This window comes from Phoxinus phoxinus, assembly GCF_949152265.1.
Source record: "Phoxinus phoxinus genome assembly, chromosome: 3".
In the NCBI taxonomy this organism is placed as follows: Eukaryota; Metazoa; Chordata; class Actinopteri; order Cypriniformes; family Leuciscidae; genus Phoxinus; species Phoxinus phoxinus.
Window position 1 is genome coordinate 1,201,301 of NC_136878.1, and position 20,722 is coordinate 1,222,022.

General features: G+C 43.3%; 2 protein-coding genes across 6 annotated transcripts in view; one reads left to right on the plus strand and one right to left on the minus strand.

Annotated features, from left to right (window-relative positions):
• LOC306995362 (phosphatidylinositol-3,5-bisphosphate 3-phosphatase MTMR3) overlaps positions 1 to 10,579 on the plus strand; it is a 38,677-nt gene extending 28,098 nt beyond the window's left edge. Inside the window, exons 19-22 of one of the 4 annotated variants that reach the window (XM_079606919.1) lie at positions 2,233 to 2,318; positions 6,784 to 6,810; positions 7,274 to 7,429; positions 8,222 to 10,579. In XM_079606919.1, the coding sequence (XP_079463045.1) occupies positions 2,233 to 2,318; positions 6,784 to 6,810; positions 7,274 to 7,429; positions 8,222 to 8,252 (300 nt within the window). In that variant the 3' untranslated portion in view covers positions 8,253 to 10,579. Of the gene's footprint in view, positions 1 to 2,232; positions 2,319 to 6,783; positions 6,811 to 7,273; positions 7,748 to 8,221 lie in introns of those variants that run through there. The other 3 variants (XM_079606922.1, XM_079606920.1, XM_079606921.1) reach the window with 3 other exon arrangements.
• A 4,908-nt stretch (positions 10,580 to 15,487) lies between these two features.
• cita (citron rho-interacting serine/threonine kinase a) overlaps positions 15,488 to 20,722 on the minus strand; it is a 138,704-nt gene continuing 133,469 nt past the window's right edge. Inside the window, exons 48-49 of one of the 2 annotated variants that reach the window (XM_079608028.1) lie at positions 19,850 to 20,204; positions 15,488 to 17,412 (exon numbers count right to left, since the gene is read on the minus strand). In XM_079608028.1, coding sequence (XP_079464154.1) covers positions 17,389 to 17,412; positions 19,850 to 20,204 — 379 coding nt within the window. In that variant the 3' untranslated portion in view covers positions 15,488 to 17,388. The remainder of the gene's footprint in view (positions 17,413 to 19,849; positions 20,205 to 20,722) is intronic. The other variant, XM_079608029.1, reaches the window with a different exon arrangement.

Genomic DNA, 20,722 nt, shown 5'->3' on the forward strand with positions numbered 1-20,722 from the left:
TGCTTACTGTGAACGGTACGAACTGTACAACTGACTATTTAAACAGAGCAGTGTAATTTTTTTATGTTAGGTTGACTATTTTATTATTAAATTTTATTAAGGCTATAATGAACATGCTGCGATGTCAAGATTGGAATGCTGTGTGTGTGTGTGTGTGTGTGTGGTGTGTGTGTGTGTGGCTCGATCGAATGGAGACATAAAAACATACTCCGTCATTTTGTTCACACAGGACATCATTCAAAGTGTTTCTCTATATTTGTGTACACTCGCAATAAAGCACAACATTGTGCTTTTGTTAAACTATAAACTCTTGTCAAACTGTAACCTACAACTGTCACCCAACCAAAATATCTCACACACACACACACACACACACACACACACACACACACACACACACACACACACACACACACACACACACACACACACACACACACACACACACACACACACACACACACACACACACACACACACACACACACACAGAATGGCAGAGAGACAGAGAGAGACACAATCCACATTCAAACCACAATATCTGACTTTCTGTTGGTCGGAGCTAATGACTGTAAATTAGAAAGTTGTTCGGCTTGATAAGATCAATATACACGCTGAGTTTTGTAACTGTAGGTAAAACTTATAAGTTATAAGTTATAACACACTTTATGCATCCTTTTTTAATCATAAATTTGCTTCCTCGCCACGGCCAAACCGTTCGAGATATCAAAAATCCCCTGGCAATTTATCATCTTCCATGTCTTGACTTCATGCTGACCGAGTTTCGTGGTCATCGGATGAATTCTCTAGGAGAAGTGTTTCAAATGCGAGAGCAAGCGTTCTCCAATCAACCCGTAATAGCCGACTTCCTGTTGGGCTGGCGTAAAACTTGACCCAGGGAAAGTTGTTCGGCCCGATTAAATCTATATGTGTACCGAGTTTCATATTAATTCATGCAAGCGTGTTTGATATACGGACAAGTGTTCGAATCCCATTCCAGGGGGCGCTGTCGAGCCCCCCTGCCACGCCCGGGTACCAGCTTCAGCCTGGCCCTAATGGCCGCGGGTTCTGACCTGTGCAAAATTTCAAGGGTTTTCGAGCACGTTAAGGCCCTCAAAAGTGCCAGAGATTTTGCACACAGCAGAGAAAGGGTTAAACTAAACTAGCCCCCCTCCTCACACACACACACACACACACACACACACTCACACACACACACAGAGACGCAGAGGGAAAATGCTCCAAAAAGTCCACATTCAAACCAAAATATCTGACTTCCTGTTGGTCGGAGCTAATGACTGTAAATTAGAAAGTTGTCCGGCTCGGGGAGATAAATATAGATACCGAGTTTGGTTACTGTAGGTAAAACTAATACCCCATTTTTGACTAAAGGTGGCGCTACTGAGCCCCTTACCACGCCCGTTTCTGAAACTTCACTCATGTCTATTAGACAATAAATCTGATATGCATGTTGAGTTTCATGCAATTTGAAGCATGTTAAGAGCCTCAAATGCATCCAAAAAGAATATAAAAGTTTAAAGCGTTGCCATGGCGACAGTATTAAAGATATCAATAATTCTTTCACAGGTCTACATCTGCCGTGTGTTTACATTATACAGATGAAGTTTGAAGCAAATCGGGTAAAAATAAGAGGGTGAATTCAAAGCATTTTGAAAGTGACACACTTCCTGCTGCCAGTTGGTGGCGCTATAACTTTGACTCACAATAGTCACATCCATGTGATCGGCCTCTTACAGCGAACACACTGCTGAAGTTTCATCAAGATCAGTTAATGTATGAGGATGTTATAACACACTTCCTGTTTCCAATATTCGCCATAAATTTGTTTCCTCGCCACGGCCAAACCGTTCGAGATATCAAAAATCCCCTCGCAATTTATCATCCTCCATACTCTTCCGTTCTCCAGAACATCAGCAGCTGGAGGTTTGCTTGATCAGCTGAACACGTGAATCTGCATTCCTTCATCCCGAGGATTATTATTTCACTTTTGGTGTGAAAGGGTCTTTACATTTGCCCAAAAATATTACTTTTTTGTTATAAAAAAACAAGCCAAAGAATTTTAAAAAAGTGACGCTAAAGTAACGTACACCTAAAGCACATTACTTTTCTTAAAAAGTAACGCAATTATTTACCTTTTAAGGGAGTAACACAATAATGTATTGCATTCGTTTGTAAGTAACTGGTGTGTGTTGTCTGGATCTGTGTGTCCAGGTGTCGCAGTGGTACTCGGATCACCCGGCGTCCCGTTGCTATGGTTGCGAGAGGACGTTCTGGCTGGCGAGGAAGCATCACTGCAGGTGAGACCGATACACTCGCCAACTACAGGAATATCACACGGCCATTAATGCGCAGCAACACACTCACTAGTACACACACACACACACACACACACACACACACACACACACTCACACACACTCACTCACTAGTACAGCCACACACACACACACACACTCACTCACTAGTACAGCCACACACACACACACACACACACACACACACACACACACACTCACTCACTAGTACAGCCACACACACACACACACACACTCACTCGCTCACTAGTACAGCCACACACACACACACACACACTCACTCACTCACTAGTACAGCCACACACACACACACACACACACACTCACTAGTACAGCCACACACACACACACTCACTCACTCACTAGTACAGCCACACACACACACACACTCACTCACTCACTAGTACAGCCACACACACACACACACACACACACACACACACACACTCACTAGTACAGCCACACACTCACTCACTAGTACAGCCACACACACACACACACACACACACACACACACACACACACACACTCACTAGTACAGCCACACACACACACTCACTCACTAGTACAGCCACACACACACACACACACTCACTCACTAGTACAGCCACACACACACACACACACTCACTCACTAGTACAGCCACACACACACACACTCTCACTCACTCACTAGTACAGCCACACACACACACTCACTCACTAGTACAGCCACACACACACACACACACACACACACACACACACACACTCACTCACTCACTCACTAGTACAGCCGCACACACACACACACACACACACACACACACTCACTCACTCACTCACTAGTACAGCCACACACACACACACACACACACACACACACACACTCACTCACTCACTAGTACAGCCACACACACACACACACACACACACACACTCACTAGTATAGCCACACACACACACACACACTCATTCACTAGTACAGCCACACACACACACACACACACTCACTCACTCACTCACTAGTACAGCCACACACACACACACACTCACAAGTACAGCCACACACACACACACACACTCTCACTCACTAGTACAGCCACACACACACACTCACTCACTCACTAGTACAGCCACACACACACACACACACACTCACTCACTAGTACAGCCACACACACTCACTCACTAGTACAGCCACACACACACACACACACACACACACACTCACTCACTCACTAGTACAGCCACACACACACACACACACACACACACACTCACTCACTCACTAGTACAGCCACACACACACACACACACACACACACACGCTCACTCACTCACTCACAAGTACAGCCACACACACACACACACACACACTCTCACTCACTCACTAGTACAGCCACACACACACTCACAAGTACAGCCCCACACACACACACTCACTCACTAGTACAGCCACACACACACACACACACACACACACTCACTAGTACAGCCACACACACTCACAAGTACAGCCCCACACACACACACACACACACACACACTCACTCACTAGTACAGCCACACACACACACACACACACACTCACTCGCTCACTAGTACAGCCACACACACACACTCACTCACTCACTCTCTCACTAGTACAGCCACACACACACACACACACACACACTCACTAGTACAGCCACACACACACACACTCACTAGTATAGCCACACCCACACACACACACACACTCACTAGTACAGCCACACACACACACACACACTCACTAGTACAGCCACACACACACACACACACACACACACACACACACACTCACTCACTAGTACAGCCACACACACACACACACACACACACTCACTCACTAGTACAGCCACACACACACACACACTCACTAGTACAGCCACACACACACACACACACACACACACTCACTCACTAGTACAGCCACACACACACACACACACACACACACTCACTAGTACAGCCACACACACACACACACACACACACACTCACTCACTAGTACAGCCACACACACACACACACACACACTCACTCGCTCACTAGTACAGCCACACACACACACTCACTCACTCACTCTCTCACTAGTACAGCCACACACACACACACACACACACACTCACTAGTACAGCCACACACACACACACTCACTAGTATAGCCACACCCACACACACACACACACTCACTAGTACAGCCACACACACACACACACACTCACTAGTACAGCCACACACACACACACACACACACACACACACACACACTCACTCACTAGTACAGCCACACACACACACACACACACACACTCACTCACTAGTACAGCCACACACACACACACACTCACTAGTACAGCCACACACACACACACACACACACACACACACTCACTCACTAGTACAGCCACACACACACACACACACACACACACTCACTAGTACAGCCACACACACACACACACACACACACACTCACTAGTACAGCCACACACACACACACACACACACTCACTCACTCACTAGTACAGCCACACACACACACACACACACACACACACACACTCACTCACTCACTCACTAGTACAGCCACACACACACACACACACACACTCACTAGTACAGCCCCACACACACACACACACACACACACACACACTCACTCACTCACTCACTAGTACAGCCACACACACACTCACTAGTACAGCCACACACACACACACACACTCACTCACTCACTAGTACAGCCACACACACACACACACACACACACACACTCACTCTCTCACTAGTACAGCCACACACACACACACACACACACACACACACTCACTCACTAGTACAGTGCCACACACACACACACTCACTCACTCGCTCACTAGTACAGCGCCACACACACACACTCACTCGTACAGCGCCACACACACACACTCACTCGTACAGCGCCACACACACACACACACACACACACACACACACACACAGCAAAACATGCTTCTCTTACTTAGTGTTTTTATCTCGTTTCCAGACCAAATATCTAAACATTGTTAAATTAAGATGCTAGATGAGTAAAATGACAACAAAAATTGGAAATAAATCCATGTAGGTGATGTAGAAGTGGGCGGGGCTAAAGAGGTGATGATGTAGAAGTGGGCGGGGCTAAAGAGGTGATGATGTAGAAGTGGGCGTCGACCTTCTTTCGCCGCACTATGACGCAATAATGTGACAAAATGGTTTTCTGAGCTTGGTTTCAATAAAAGCTGTTTTTGGTTCTGAACTAAACTTCACATTTCTGCTTTTAAATCCTTCCTTGCTCATTCACTTCTACTGTACGTGCTTCACTGTGTGCGTTTAAAACAAAACAAGGGAGGAGTCAAAATTACTCTGTGCTGATCAACATTACGGATCGAGTTTATCAGGAATATTCCTTCACACCGCACTGAACCCTGGGTAACGTCTGTTAAGGGTCTTGCCAAACTTTATACTGAATTTACTATTTATTTCTTTATTAAAAACGTTCATGTATTAAAATTAATCAGTAACATTAGTCTCATTAGTTAACATGAACTAAGAATGAATAATAGTTCTGCAGTTTATTAATCTGAATGTCAATGATTTTACTAATGCATCATCAGAATCAACGCTTGTGTCTGTTAATATTAATATGCACTAACATGAACATTAACAAAGGTTCATAAATGATGTACAATATACTGCTCAATGCTCATGTTAACTAATGCCTTTACTAATCTTAACAAATGAGACCGTTATAAAGTGTTATAATCTAAATTCAAATGCAAAAAAGCCCCTCAACTTTTGTTTTGATTGAAAAACAGTTCATGAACCACAAAATTAATTCTGGTTTATTCATTTAAAGTCCCCCTGTGGTGTAAATCCAGCTTTTAATGTAGTTTAAGGCATTTTAAATATGTAATTTTCGTGATCAAAGATGATTTTTAATGGATAAAATGATTGACTACAGGGGGACTTTAAATATGTATATTAATTTGTATATATTTAATATGAGGTTCTATTTGACTTGATGAGCGCAGCGGCGCACTGAATGAATCTGAGGGTTCGTTTACACGACAACCGTGTACTTAAAACGTAAAACCTTCGGATTTTTCACACTGTCGAAACGCTGTCAAAACCACTAAACGCTGTATTCTCCTGCTAGGCCAGTAGATGGCGGTGGCGGTGGCGGTGGCACTTTGTAAACATGTAGTACACATGCGCATCACCGCTTTCTTAAATACGCGTTTTTTTGTAGTTTTGGGACAATAACGGGATCATTTTCAAAAATTTGCCCAATTTCAGGCCCCAAAACGCAGTTGTTGAGTAAACAAACAGCCAAAGTGCATAAGAAGTGTTGTGTTGTTGCAGTGTGTGTGAGTTTGAGTGTCGTCTGATCGGTCTCTCTCTCTCTCTCTCTCTCTCTCAGTGGCAGAGAGCCGGTTGATGAGGCCTGGTGAGACTTCTCTTCTTCTGTCTGTCCATCCATCTTTCCCTTCTCACACACACTCATTCACATCGCCCTCCACTGCAGCTCACGCCTGTTCTCACACTAGAGATCTACTGCAAATACACACACCAGTGACCCAAAGTCAAGTCCATTTCGTATGAAGTACTACACTACCAGTCCACAACTGTTTTCCAGACTGGAGTAATGATGCTGAAAATTCAGCTTTGATCACAGGAATAAATTAAATTTTAAGATATTAAAATAGAAAAGAGTTATTTTAAATTGTAATAATATTTCACAATATTACAGTTTTTACTGTATTTTTAATCAAATAAATGCAGCATTGGTGAGCAGAAGAAACTTCTTTTAAAAACAAACTTTTGACTGGTAGTGTATATGTGAAGCTGAAGTACTTTATGAACATTAGAAGTGTTATTCCTCACTCTCTCTCTCACTCTCTTCGCTGCAGGAACTGTGGGAATGTGTTCTGCACGAGCTGCTGTGACCAGAAGGTGGCGCTAGCGAGTCAACAGCTCCGCGAGCCGAACCGCGTGTGTCAGGCGTGTGTCGGGCACCTCCGGCCCTCATCCGTTCCTCCCGCGCTCCCTCCGGCAGACCTGGAGCTGGAGAACCCCATCACCGCCAGCTCCAACTGAGCCGGATCCCAGCCGGATCACACGGAGAACCCCATCACCGCCAGCTCCAACTGAGCCGGATCCCAGCCGGATCACACGGAGAACCCCATCACCGCCAGCTCCAACTGAGCCGGATCCCAGCCGGAACACACGGAGAACCCCATCACCGCCAGAGCCGCATCCCAGCCGGATCACACGGAGAACCCCATCACCGCCAGCTCCAACTGAGCCGCATCCCAGCCGGATCACACGGAGAACCCCATCACCGCCAGCTCCAACTGAGCCGGATCCCAGCCGGAACACACGGAGAACCCCATCACCGCCAGAGCCGCATCCCAGCCGGATCACACGGAGAACCCCATCACCGCCAGCTCCAACTGAGCCGCATCCCAGCCGGATCACACGGAGAACCCCATCACCGCCAGCTCCAACTGAGCCGCATCCCAGCCGGATCACACGGAGAACCCCATCACCGCCAGCTCCAACTGAGCCGCATCCCAGCCGGATCACACGGAGAACCCCATCACCGCCAGCTCCAACTGAGCCGGATCCCAGCCGGATCACACGGAGAACCCCATCACCGCCAGCTCCAACTGAGCCGCATCCCAGCCGGATCACACGGAGAACCCCATCACCGCCAGCTCCAACTGAGCCGCATCCCAGCCGGATCACACGGAGAACCCCATCACCGCCAGCTCCAACTGAGCCGCATCCCAGCCGGATCACACGGAGAACCCCATCACTGCCAGCTCCAACTGAGCCGCATCCCAGCCGGATCACACGGAGAACCCCATCACCGCCAGCTCCAACTGAGCCGCATCCCAGCCGGATCACACGGAGAACTGGAGAACCCCATCACCGCCAGCTCCAACTGAGCCGCATCCCAGCCGGATCACACGGAGAACTGGAGAACCCCATCACCGCCAGCTCCAACTGAGCCGCATCCCAGCCGGATCACACGGAGAACTGGAGAACCCCATCACCGCCAGCTCCAACTGAGCCGCATCCCAGCCGGATCACACGGAGAACTGGAGAACCCCATCACCGCCAGCTCCAACTGAGCCGCATCCCAGCCGGATCACACGGAGAACCCCATCACCGCCAGCTCCAACTGAGCCGGATCCCAGCCGGATCACACGGAGAACTGGAGAACCGGCTCAAAGCCAGCGCTGAAGGGATCGGGAGCTCATCATCTACTCACCCTCATGTGCTTCTGTCTGACCAGAGTGCACATCTAAAGAACGACGGGACTTTCTTCTGTGGATCACAATCCAGGGACTGGATTCACCAAAATATTCGTAAAAAAATAAGTTGATCAAGGGGATGGAAAGGCGTAGCGCCAAACATTAGTCCCACACTGATGAGTAATAACGTCTTGCAACTTAATAATTAGAAGTCACTTAACTTCTTGTAGATCCAGAAGGAGCTAAACAAATCTGAAGAAAGACCCGCTCAGGAATATAGGCCAGATACTCAGGATTTACTGTCCAGAGGCTTCCCGTTTCCGGGTTCATCCCTTCATCAGTGGAACTCTGATTTTAGTCCATATATATATATATTATATTTTTAAAAAATTCAACGTTTTGAATAGAGGATTATTGTGATATGTACAGTATGTATAATTATATAGACCATTGATGTAATTTTTTGCTCTTTTTCACTTTAATTGTGGCCTCTGGACAAAATCCTGTGAGCTCTTTGGCCAATATTCGTGCGGATCTCTTTTCTGACTTTTAAGAAAGAAGTCTGAGAAATTTCTCTGAGACGTTTGTACGAGTGTGAATGTGAAACGCTCAGATATTTTCTTAAGAACATCGTAATTTTTTGACTTTGGTGTTTATCGGACTTGCCAAAGACTCTGATCAACACACAGAAAAACACCTCAAAGGCGCACTAACGTATGAAACGCGTGTTTATTTTAATAATTGCATTAAAAAAAAAAGTTTTCATAATAAGCTCGCAGATATTTCTGTCGCAACTTGCTTGATGAGAGTTCAGGGACCGGATTCACCAAAATCTTCTTCACTCTTTTCCCCGCCAGCTTAAATTTTTTTTTTTTAACTCTTTACCTACTAGCGCGTTTTCTATTTTCCTGCCAGCGGTTTTTTAAAGTCTTTCCTCAGTGTATTCAGTAATCTGTTTCCATTGAGCATCGGTTTCTTCATCGATCTTCAGCGTGGACGGCGTCGGGTTGTTTCTTTAATCAAAATCAAATAATTTTAAATACTGAATTTCGAATTTATTAAAAGTCACGTCATTATGCATGACCAATCTGTGTTTACATTATATAATGGAGTCACTTCAGAACACTTGAGCACACATTGCTAGTAATATATAATAGTGATATGCATCATATGTAGGGTTAGTTTATATTGTAATGCTTGATATTACAAGTGAACTTTAAGAAGTTATTTAAAGATTTTTTTTAAGAGGAATTCAAATGCTTCTTAAATTTTGACTTTAGAATCTTAAAATATACAACATTCCTCTTAACGTTTTGTGAATCCACTCCCTGGTCTCAGTTTGATTATTTTTATGATCATGCTTCAAAAAAAAAAAAAAAAATCATACATAGTTCATACAAATAGTGCACTATGATAGACGAATAACACGTGTATGCAAATGAGATCTGAAAGTTAAGTTTGGCCCTTTAGTTGCAGGCGTTCTTCAGGTCTGAGGCATCATGAGGACGAGGAAATGATGACAGAACTTTAATAGGACTATTCCTGGCTTCTGACTCTTGGACCTCGATCATGATTCGGTCTGACTTTGCAGATCACAAACCAAGGAGTTTTGCACACTTGAATCTGTGTACATGAACTTTGTATGTATATATTATGTCACATGTACAGCCAATGCAATGAAAGCTTTACGGACTACATGGAGTTTCGCGAATTTGAGCAATACACATGATCGGGACGGGAATGCAGAAGATCCTTCTCAAACGTGTCTGCTTGTATTCGCCCTGATGAAATCTCCCACAATGCAATGCTTCTGTCTCTCCTCTCTTTATGTTGGACAGGGTTTGTATGAGCTGCTAACGCTGTCGCTTATGGAGTCTGCGGCGTTTGTGTGAATGAAATTAAAGCACAACACACTGCCAACCTGAGCCTCGAGAGTGAGTTTCATTGATGATCCGGATTTAACCCTTATGTGCTGTTGGGGCTGTTTTCAGCCACTATGGGGTATTTTTGAGTCTTATTTTGGCCATCACTTTTTCCGTGTTTCAGCAAATGGAATGATTTTTGGTGACAAAGCTTATTTTTACACATATTTTAGGAAAATGCTTTGAAAATTTTCAAAAACTTAACAGTACACTCTGGGCAAATTCCCATCCTTTCGTTATGTTCGTGGCTGAAAACAGCCACTACTTTAAACTGCTGTAAAAATTGATCGGATAAATATTTTTTTGCCATTTTTTTTGCATAAATCTATTAATCAACATCAGTCCTGTTCAAAACTACTAAATGTTTTTTAAAAAAATCAAGATTTTAACTCTTTAATTGCCAAATTCATAAATTATGACACTGATTTGGGAGGGGAAAAAACACAAAATTACTTATTTTCAATATAAAATGTGATTGTGGACTGGATTTTTTTTTACCTTTTATCACAGTCTTGGACATGTCAAAGATTAGAAACAACATTGGTTTTGATGCATTGTTAGTTTTTGTGCAGCATCAGATTTTAACTTTTTCTCCCTCATTTACTGTTCGTGGCTGTTTTTGCCCCATTGACTTCCATTATAACCACATTTTTTGATTGCAAAGCCATGACACCATATAATCATGCATTTTTGATTGTTGGTGGTTTTCCCTGTTGGGAAGAGGTAAAAATTTAAATTTTTACTGTTGATAACCAGGTGGCACCATTAACCCTTTAGATAGGCCTGTGCAAAAAAAAGCTTAGTTTCTGGCTTTTACATGGAGTTATATGGAGTATAATAGCATAATAAAGTGTGTGTGTGTGTGTGTGTGTGTGTGTGTGTGTGTGTGTGTGTGTGTGTATGTGTGAGAGAGAGAGAGAGAGAGAGAGAGAGAGAGAGAGAACTCACCTTGATGTGTCTGAGAAAATCAAAATATGCACCTCAGCTCTCAGAACTACATGGAGTAAACAAAAACAAAGTAAGTGTATTTATGCATCTGCCTTTTGATAATGAGAAATGCAGACTAAACAAAAACTAAGCAAGTGGATTTGAACACTTGCATGCAAGCCTGCTGGTCATTTGATGGTGAGAAGAGCAGGCAACATGAGAAAGGGCTTGACTTGCAGTGAAGTTTTAGAGATGATTATGCAGCCTGACCCCTCCAGCGAGCTGCAGGATGTATTGTCTTCTCCCTCTGACACCACAGACTCAGGAGAGGCAGATCCTGATTTGGATGTGGCACCCTCATCATCCTCTCTAGCTTCCACTGAAGGCGAGGAGGATTCGGAGGATCCTGGGTCTGGGTGGATTGGGAGAAACGGCGAAGTGTGGTTTTCCACCAACGCGGAGACGACTCCCTTTCTTCAGCCTGCCAGAGGCATGACTCCAGGGCCGACGAGATGATTGACCTCATTGTCAGCATGACCAACCTCCAAAACGCAGAGCTCTGCTGATTTCTTGAATCTTGAGAGGGACATGGTGGCTCTAAAAATCGCACGACCACTGCGATCATCCCACAGGCAACGTGTGGACTCCCCTCTGGACCTGTAGACGCCGGCCAAAATCAGTAGCCCCATGTATGCACGGAGATCTGTGGAGTCCACCCCGGTCCAGTTTCTCATTGTGCGGCGCCCGTAAAAAACAGATTGAACACAGAATCGATGTTATGGACCCTTGCGATGGCATAGCGTGTCGGCCATGAAGTCATGCCTCTGGCAGGCTGAAGAAAGGGAGTTGTCTCCGCGTTGGTGGAAAACCACACTTCGCCGTTTCTCCCAATCCACCCAGACCCAGGATCCTCCGAATCCTCCTCGCCTTCAGTGGAAGCTAGAGAGGATGATGAAGGGTGCCACATCCAAATCAGGATCTGCCTCTCCTGAGTCTGTGGTGTCAGAGGGAGAAGACAATACATCCTGCAGCTCGCTGGAGGGGTCCGGCTGCATGATCATCTCTAGAACTTCTCTACAAGTCAAGCCCTTTCTCATGTTGCCTGCTCTTCTCACCATCAAATGACCAGCAGGCTTGCATGCAAGTGTTCAAATCCACTTGCTTAGTTTTTGTTTAGTCTGCATTTCTCACCATCAAAAGGCAGCAGATGCATAAATACACTTTGTTTTTGTTTACTCCATGTAGTTCTGAGAGCTGAGGTGCATATTTTGATTTTCTCAGACGCATCAAGGTGAGTTCTCTCTCTCTCTCTCTCTCACACACACACACACACACACACACACACACACACACACACACACACACACACACACACACTTTATTATGCTATTATACTCCATATAACTCCATGTAAAAGCCAGAAACTAAGCTTTTTTTTGCACAGGCCTATATAAAGGGTTAATGGTGCCACCTGGTTATCAACAGTAAAAATTACAAATTTGACCTCTTCCCAACAGGGAAAACCACCAACAATCAAAAATGCATGATTTTATGGTGTCATGGCTTTGCAATAAAAAAATCTGGTTATAATGGAAGTCAATGGGGCAAAAACAGCCACGAACAGTAAATGAGGGAGAAAAAGTTAAAATCTGATGCTGCACAAAAACTAACAATGCATCAAAACCAATGTTGTTTCTAATCTTTGACATGTCCAAGACTGTGATAAAAGGTAAAAAAAAATCCAGTCCACAATCACATTTTATATTGAAAATAAGTAATTTTGTGTTTTTTCCCCTCCCAAATCAGTGACATAATTTATGAATGTGGAAATTAAAGAGTTAAAATCTTGATTTTTTTAAAAACATTTAGTAGTTTTGAACAGGACTGATGTTGATTAATAGATTTATGCAAAAAAAATGGCAAAAAAATATTTATCTGATCAATTTTTACAGCAGTTTAAAGTAGTGGCTGTTTTCAGCCACGAACATAACGAAAGGATGGGAATTTGAACAATGCACAAGGGTTAAAAAAGTGTTTTTGCGCTTAACTTGTTGATTTAGGTTCATTTCACCTCGAGTTTACTAACCTGTAGTCCTGGTTTGAAATAGTCTGAATTCTATAAAGAAGTTTACTACTGGTTTACTACTAACCCTAAAGCTTGACATATGAAATAATAACTTGAGAAATCTTTTTTTTTTATGTTTATTGAACCTTTAGACGAAAAAAAAAAAGTTTGCTTTTGTGGCTCATATAATGAGAATATGAAGCTAAAAAAAAATCCATTTTATATTTCTACTCCGAGGCCCAAAATGGAACAAAAATGTGAATTTGGTGCAGATGCTGATATTCATATGGAGAAAAAGTGATGTAAATGTTAATGTAAATCAATGAGATCTTTATAACAGTAAAGCGGATACTTAGTAATATGTCTTAGTAAGATGATATTTAAATGATTAGTTTTATGATCAAAGCTCTGTAGTTTTAAATCATATAATGCAATGCAATACAATTATGATTGAGAGATTAACTAATAAACTTTCTTTGATTTTTATAATAAATGAGTTATGGATAATAAAGGTAACTGAAGTTATGCGGATGAAATGAGTAATTCAAGACATTCAGCATCTACAGCATTATTGAAAGTCAAGATTTTTTAAAACATTTAATTAATTTCAATTTATTAAATTTAAAACAATCTTCACATAAATCCATTATAATAAATGCCTGTAATCAGTTTCCGTCAGTTCAGTTTTCCCCACTAGGTTTATTTTGCCCATTCATTTTCACAAGATAAACATTTGGTATCAATATTTTCATGTGAGGATTGATCCTCTCGATACGTCAGCGCCATTGCTGACATTTAAATTGCTGTATAAAAGTATAGAGTTTTTTTGTGTTTGTAAGTGTGTTAAGAGTGTACAATTTTTATAAGAGTGTACAATTTTTATAAAATTGTAAAAATACAAATGTTTCCCCTCAGATATTCTAAATAAAAAAAATACACTATAACCATTTAAACTAAATAGTTCCACCTTTAGCGTTCTGAAAGTGAACTGTGGCTTTACCCATCTATTACCCATGCTGTTTTCACCCATCTATTAGTTAAATTTGTCTTAAATTACTTTTGTAAAATACATTTAGCCTTTCATACACACACACATTGCACAAGCATGAACACACAATAATCCTGAAACTAAAATAAAATGACCAAAAAAGTAATATTTTAATGTGTTTGTAGAGCAAAAGTTCATTAGGTTTGGAAAAGTCCACATAACACTTTGCTGCCAATAACTGATGAACCATTGCAGCATAAAACTTTGTTTATCATAATTTTGTCATATGAAAGTAAAGGTTTAAGGATGTAAAATTAATATATTTAGTTTGTTGTTTTGTTAGAAAAAGACAATGTAGATTTCATAAATTTAGACTGTTTTAAGCGTTTGAAGTCAATGTTAAATCTCATATACTGATATATTCAAATACAATTTCTCATTTTGATAAAATATACATATTTTCTTGCATTAGACTGGGTTTTGCTGCAGTTCTTGAAAACTTTCAAAGAATTTCTCAACTTTTTAGGAATAAAAGTGGGTTAAATTAAGTAATAACATGGTAAAAACATGGTAACATTCAAAAACTTTAGTGCATTCACTCATTAATGAGAAGATACTGATTAGAATAAATATGGTTTTAGTTCTGTTTTGTAATGCATTAAAGATGTGAACCTCGAGGTTCAACCAACACGACTCTTTACTTTCTCAATAAATGTTCTTGGTCTGATTCAATCCAATACAATTCAAAGTTCATAATCTTTCATCAAAATGAAATAATAACTCGCTCATTTGACGTCATCAATCCCACTTATTTTTCACTGACCTGTCAGTCAAATCCTGAAGGTGAAAATCAAGTCCAATCCGACATTTTGTCTCGCCGAAAACCCAGTTTCACCAGAAAACATGATCATGAAAGTCAAATGAGAAGTAAAGAGACTCAGGAAAGACGCAGAGGCTCAGATAAAGATAGAACTTTTTGTTTATTAGTGGCTATAGATAATGCTATTGGACCATAATCATAAAAAATAATAAAACGAGAAACGCTACATCTCTGGTCAGCGGTCGGTTAACATCGGCATCGATTAGCGCAGAATGAGAGATGAGAAGCGGGAAAAGAACAAACCCGTTACAACGTCTCCATGCGACAGAACGAGACGTCACCGCACGAATGAGTTAAACGCGCGAAACACATCATCACGGTGAGCGGGAAATGGCGTCGGTGGCACTTCATCTGAGGAGAAATTCGAGAGTGATTCCTTTAGGATTCATACATTCTAATCCTGAGTTCATCATGGCTCATGGGAAGCGGACGACACACGCCACGACGAGAGTTGCTCCGAACACGACACCGAACAGCGAGCCGGTACGTGACACGACGAAAACACGCCAGCTTGATTCAAGCAAAAATGTTCAGATTGAGACAAAATCCATCCGTTACAAACCGGTTCCTCGCGCTTCGATTTTAACAAAAATAGACCCGCCTCGCGATTCGCTTCGATATTGTCTTATAAAAAACATCCCGTGGGCGTATTTACAAAGGGGTTAAATGTGACATTCTGAAGGTTTACAAAGATTCCGTTCCGTCGAGACGGACGCTACGCTGTCGCCGGGGATTCTGGGTAGTGCGGGAAGAGAGAGAGGAAACTATAGAAACTTATTTCTGCCGCGGAATAGAAAAACAAAACAAAATACATTTTAGTCTACAATTCTGACATTCCCTCACAATGGCTAGTTTATATATTTCATTAGCGAGTTATGAGCTTGTTATTGCGAGTTTACATCTCATAATTCTGGCATAATTCACAATTAAGATTTTAAATTAAGATTAAGCTTTCGCCATGGAATAAATATATAAATAATAATTCGTTACATTTATATAGCGCTTTTTCTGGGTACTCAAAGCGCTTTACATGGAAGGGGGGAATCTCCTCAACCTTTCATTTAGCAAGTTTGCTTGTTATTGTGTTACATCTCATAATTAAGTTTTTTTCTACTATCACTATGGAAAATTAAAATGGCATTTATAACTTTTTGTTTCAGAAATCGGTCTGTTTTCTCACAATTGCGAGGTTATGTCGCGCTGAATTAAAAATAACAAAATCGTGAGATAAAAAAAGTTGCTCATTATTGCCAGTTTATACTAAAAAAAAATAAAAGGTAATTGTGATATTTTATCTCACAATTTAGATTTTTTTCCCCTCACAATCGCAAGCTTGTATCTCGCAATTTGAACTTTCTTCAGTTTTTTTCCCTTCTTTTCACCATGTAATTTTTTTTTTTTTTAAAGGTAATTGATACTTTTTATCTCGCAATTCTGAGAAAAGTTAATTTTAAAATTCAAAAAAAAAAATATTTCTTTTTTTAATTCTACTAAAGTCAAAATTGCGAAACGTAATAACTTTTTAATCTCACAATTTAGATATTTTTTTCTCGCAAATCAACACAATATAACCTCGCAATTGTGAGAAAAAAAGTCAGATTTGTGAAATAAAGTTATTTTTTCCATGGCGGAAGCAGAAAAAAATCTTAATTGTGAATTATGCCAGAATTATGGAATGTAAACTTTAAATAAACTCATAACTTTGTAAATGACAGATATAGCCTAAACTAGCAATTGTGGAAAAAAAGTCAGAATTGTACGATTTTGTGTTATTTTTTCTACACTGGCAGAAACGAGCTTCCATCGGACGTAAAAAGAGAAGGACAGGAAAATCAAGACAAACAATGTGTGTGTTAGTGTGGTTTAGAAAGGTTCGCACTAGTAAACGCTGGCCAGATCTGTGTGTTGTGTTTCTAAGGCCATGTGGAGCGGGGGCGGGACGTTGTGCTGGGAGTTTCGGGATCTGATGACTTCTGGTGTCACTCACACCGACGACTGATCCCACACCTGCTGGACACACAAACACAGGTGTTATGATGAGCATAATTGCGTCCAGCTTCAGCTTGTGCCTCGTGTCTTTCTGCTGTGAAATCAAGTTTAATAAAGTAAACATAAGAATAACTTTGATATTGTTAATATAATTTAAACTACAGGGCTGTTGAATGCTTCAATCTGATTGGCTGACGAACGTTCTAAGGTGTTCGAGCGGATCCGGTGTGCAGTGTGTGTGTGTGTTCAGTCGTCCTGACCTTGTTAACGGTGTTGATGGGTGTGCGAGCGGATCCGGTGTGCAGAGTGTGTGTGTGTGTGTTCAGTCATCCTGACCTTGTTAACGGTGTTGATGGGTGTGCGAGCGGATCCGGTGTGCAGTGTGTGTGTGTGAGTGTGTTCAGTCGTCCTGACCTTGTTAACGGTGTTGATGGGTGTGCGAGTGGATCCGGTGTGCAGTGTGTGTGTGTGTTCAGTCGTCCTGACCTTGTTAACGGTGTTGATGGGTGTGCGAGCGGATCCGGTGTGCAGTGTGTGTGTGTGTTCAGTCGTCCTGACCTTGTTAACGGTGTTGATGGGTGTTCGAGCGGATCCGGTGTGCAGTGTGTGTGTGTGTGTGTTCAGTCGTCCTGACCTTGTTAACGGTGTTGATGGGTGTGCGAGCGGATCCGGTGTGCAGTGTGTGTGTGTGTGTTCAGTCGTCCTGACCTTGTTAACGGTGTTGATGGGTGTGCAGTGTGTGTGTGTGTGTGTGTGTTCAGTTGCCCTGACCTTGTTAACGGTGTTGATGGGTGTTCGAGCGGATCCGGTGTGCAGTGTGTGTGTGTGTGTGTTCAGTCGTCCTGACCTTGTTAACGGTGTTGATGGGTGTGCGAGCGGATCCGGTGTGCAGTGTGTGTGTGTGTGTGTGTTCAGTCGTCCTGACCTTGTTAACGGTGTTGATGGGTGTGCGAGCGGATCCGGTGTGCAGTGTGTGTGTGTGTGTGTGTTCAGTCGTCCTGACCTTGTTAACGGTGTTGATGGGTGTGCGAGCGGATCCGGTGTGCAGTGTGTGTGTGTGAGTGTGTTCAGTCGTCCTGACCTTGTTAACGGTGTTGATGGGTGTGCGAGCGGATCCGGTGTGCAGAGTGTGTGTGACGTGTGTTCAGTCGTCCTGACCTTGTTAACCGTGTTGATGGGTGTGCGAGCGGATCCGGTGTGCAGTGTGTGTGTGTGTTCAGTTGCCCTGACCTTGTTAACGGTGTTGATGGGTGTGCGAGCGGATCCGGTGTGCAGTGTGTGTGTGTGAGTGTGTTCAGTTGCCCTGACCTTGTTAACGGTGTTGATGGGTGTGCGAGCGGATCCGGTGTGCAGTGTGTGTGTGTGTGAGTGTGTTCAGTTGCCCTGACCTTGTTAACGGTGTTGATGGGTGTGCGAGCGGATCCGGTGTGCAGAGTGTGTGTGTGTGTGTTCAGTCGTCCTGACCTTGTTAACGGTGTTGATGGGTGTGCGAGCGGATCCGGTGTGCAGTGTGTGTGTGTGTGAGTGTGTTCAGTTGCCCTGACCTTGTTAACGGTGTTGATGGGTGTGCGAGCGGATCCGGTGTGCAGAGTGTGTGTGTGTGTGTTCAGTCGTCCTGACCTTGTTAACGGTGTTGATGGGTGTTCGAGCGGATCCGGTGTGCAGTGTGTGTGTGTTCAGTTGCCCTGACCTTGTTAACGGTGTTGATGGGTGTGCGAGCGGATCCGGTGTGCAGAGTGTGTGTGTGTGTGTTCAGTCATCCTGACCTTGTTAACGGTGTTGATAGGTGTGCGAGCGGATCCGGTGTGCAGTGTGTGTGTGTGTGTGTGTTCAGTCGTCCTGACCTTGTTAACGGTGTTGATGGGTGTGCGAGCGGATCCGGTGTGCAGTGTGTGTGTGTGTTCAGTCGTCCTGACCTTGTTAACGGTGTTGATGGGTGTGCGAGCGGATCCGGTGTGCAGTGTGTGTGTTCAGTCGTCCTGACCTTGTTAACGGTGTTGATGGGTGTGCGAGCGGATCCGGTGTGCAGTGTGTGTGTGTGTGTGTGTGTGTGAGTGTGTTCAGTCGTCCTGACCTTGTTAACGGTGTTGATGGGTGTGCGAGCGGATCCGGTGTGCAGTGTGTGTGTTCAGTCGTCCTGACCTTGTTAACGGTGTTGATGGGTGTGCGAGCGGATCCGGTGTGCAGTGTGTGTGTGTGTGTGTGTGTGTGAGTGTGTTCAGTCGTCCTGACCTTGTTAACGGTGTTGATGGGTGTGCGAGCGGATCCGGTGTGCAGTGTGTGTGTGTGTGTGTGTTCAGTCGTCCTGACCTTGTTAACGGTGTTGATGGGTGTGCGAGCGGATCCGGTGTGTGTGTGTGTGTTCAGTCGTCCTGACCTTGTTAACGGTGTTGATGGGTGTTCGAGCGGATCCGGTGTGCAGTGTGTGTGTGTGAGTGTGTTCAGTTGCCCTGACCTTGTTAACGGTGTTGATGGGTGTGCGAGCGGATCCGGTGTGCAGTCTCTGTCTCGGCTCCTCAAACGCGTGTCCAGGCGATCTCTCCCTGCGCAGCTCCATCACGCGTCCCGGAGAACAGTCGAGTCGAGGGTCCATGATCCTCCCCGGGGACTTCTCCCGGTCCATGATCCTCCCTGGGGACTTCTCCCGGTCCAAGGCCCGCGCCGGAGACTTGTCGCGCCTGAACTCGGTGCGAGCCTCTCGGTAGCGGTGAGGCGTCCCGGGCTGGTGGAGCCCCTCCTGGACCGACGGCATCGACGCCACACGCTTGGAGATGTGCTCGTTGTAGGTCGGGGGACCGCGCTTGTTCGGGCTGAGAGGACAGAGAGGGTCACAGTCAGTCGCCTTGCGTTCCTTCACAGAAATACAGCATTATAACAGTGTCTGTCTGTCGTTTACACTTTATTTTCACAGCAAATTCATTGGTAAATATGGTTTCATGGGTTATTTTTTAGAGCTGGGGAACGATTAATTGCATCCAAAATAAAAGTTTGCGTTTATGTGTACTGTGTATAATTATTTTGTATACATTAATACACACACATGTATGTATATATTTTAGAAATATTTTCATGTATATATATATATATATATTTATACATAATTTATATTATATATATATTATATTATTTTATATATATATATATATTAAAAAAAAAATCTTAAATACAGGTCGGAGGGCTGCGCTTTTTCAGGCTGCAGGACAGAGAGTCACAGTCAGTTACCTTGCTTTCCTTCACAGAAATCCATCATGATAACTTAGTTGTTTCAATATTTAATAAAAGTATTTCTGTCATTTACACTTTATTTTAAAGCAAATTCATTAATAAA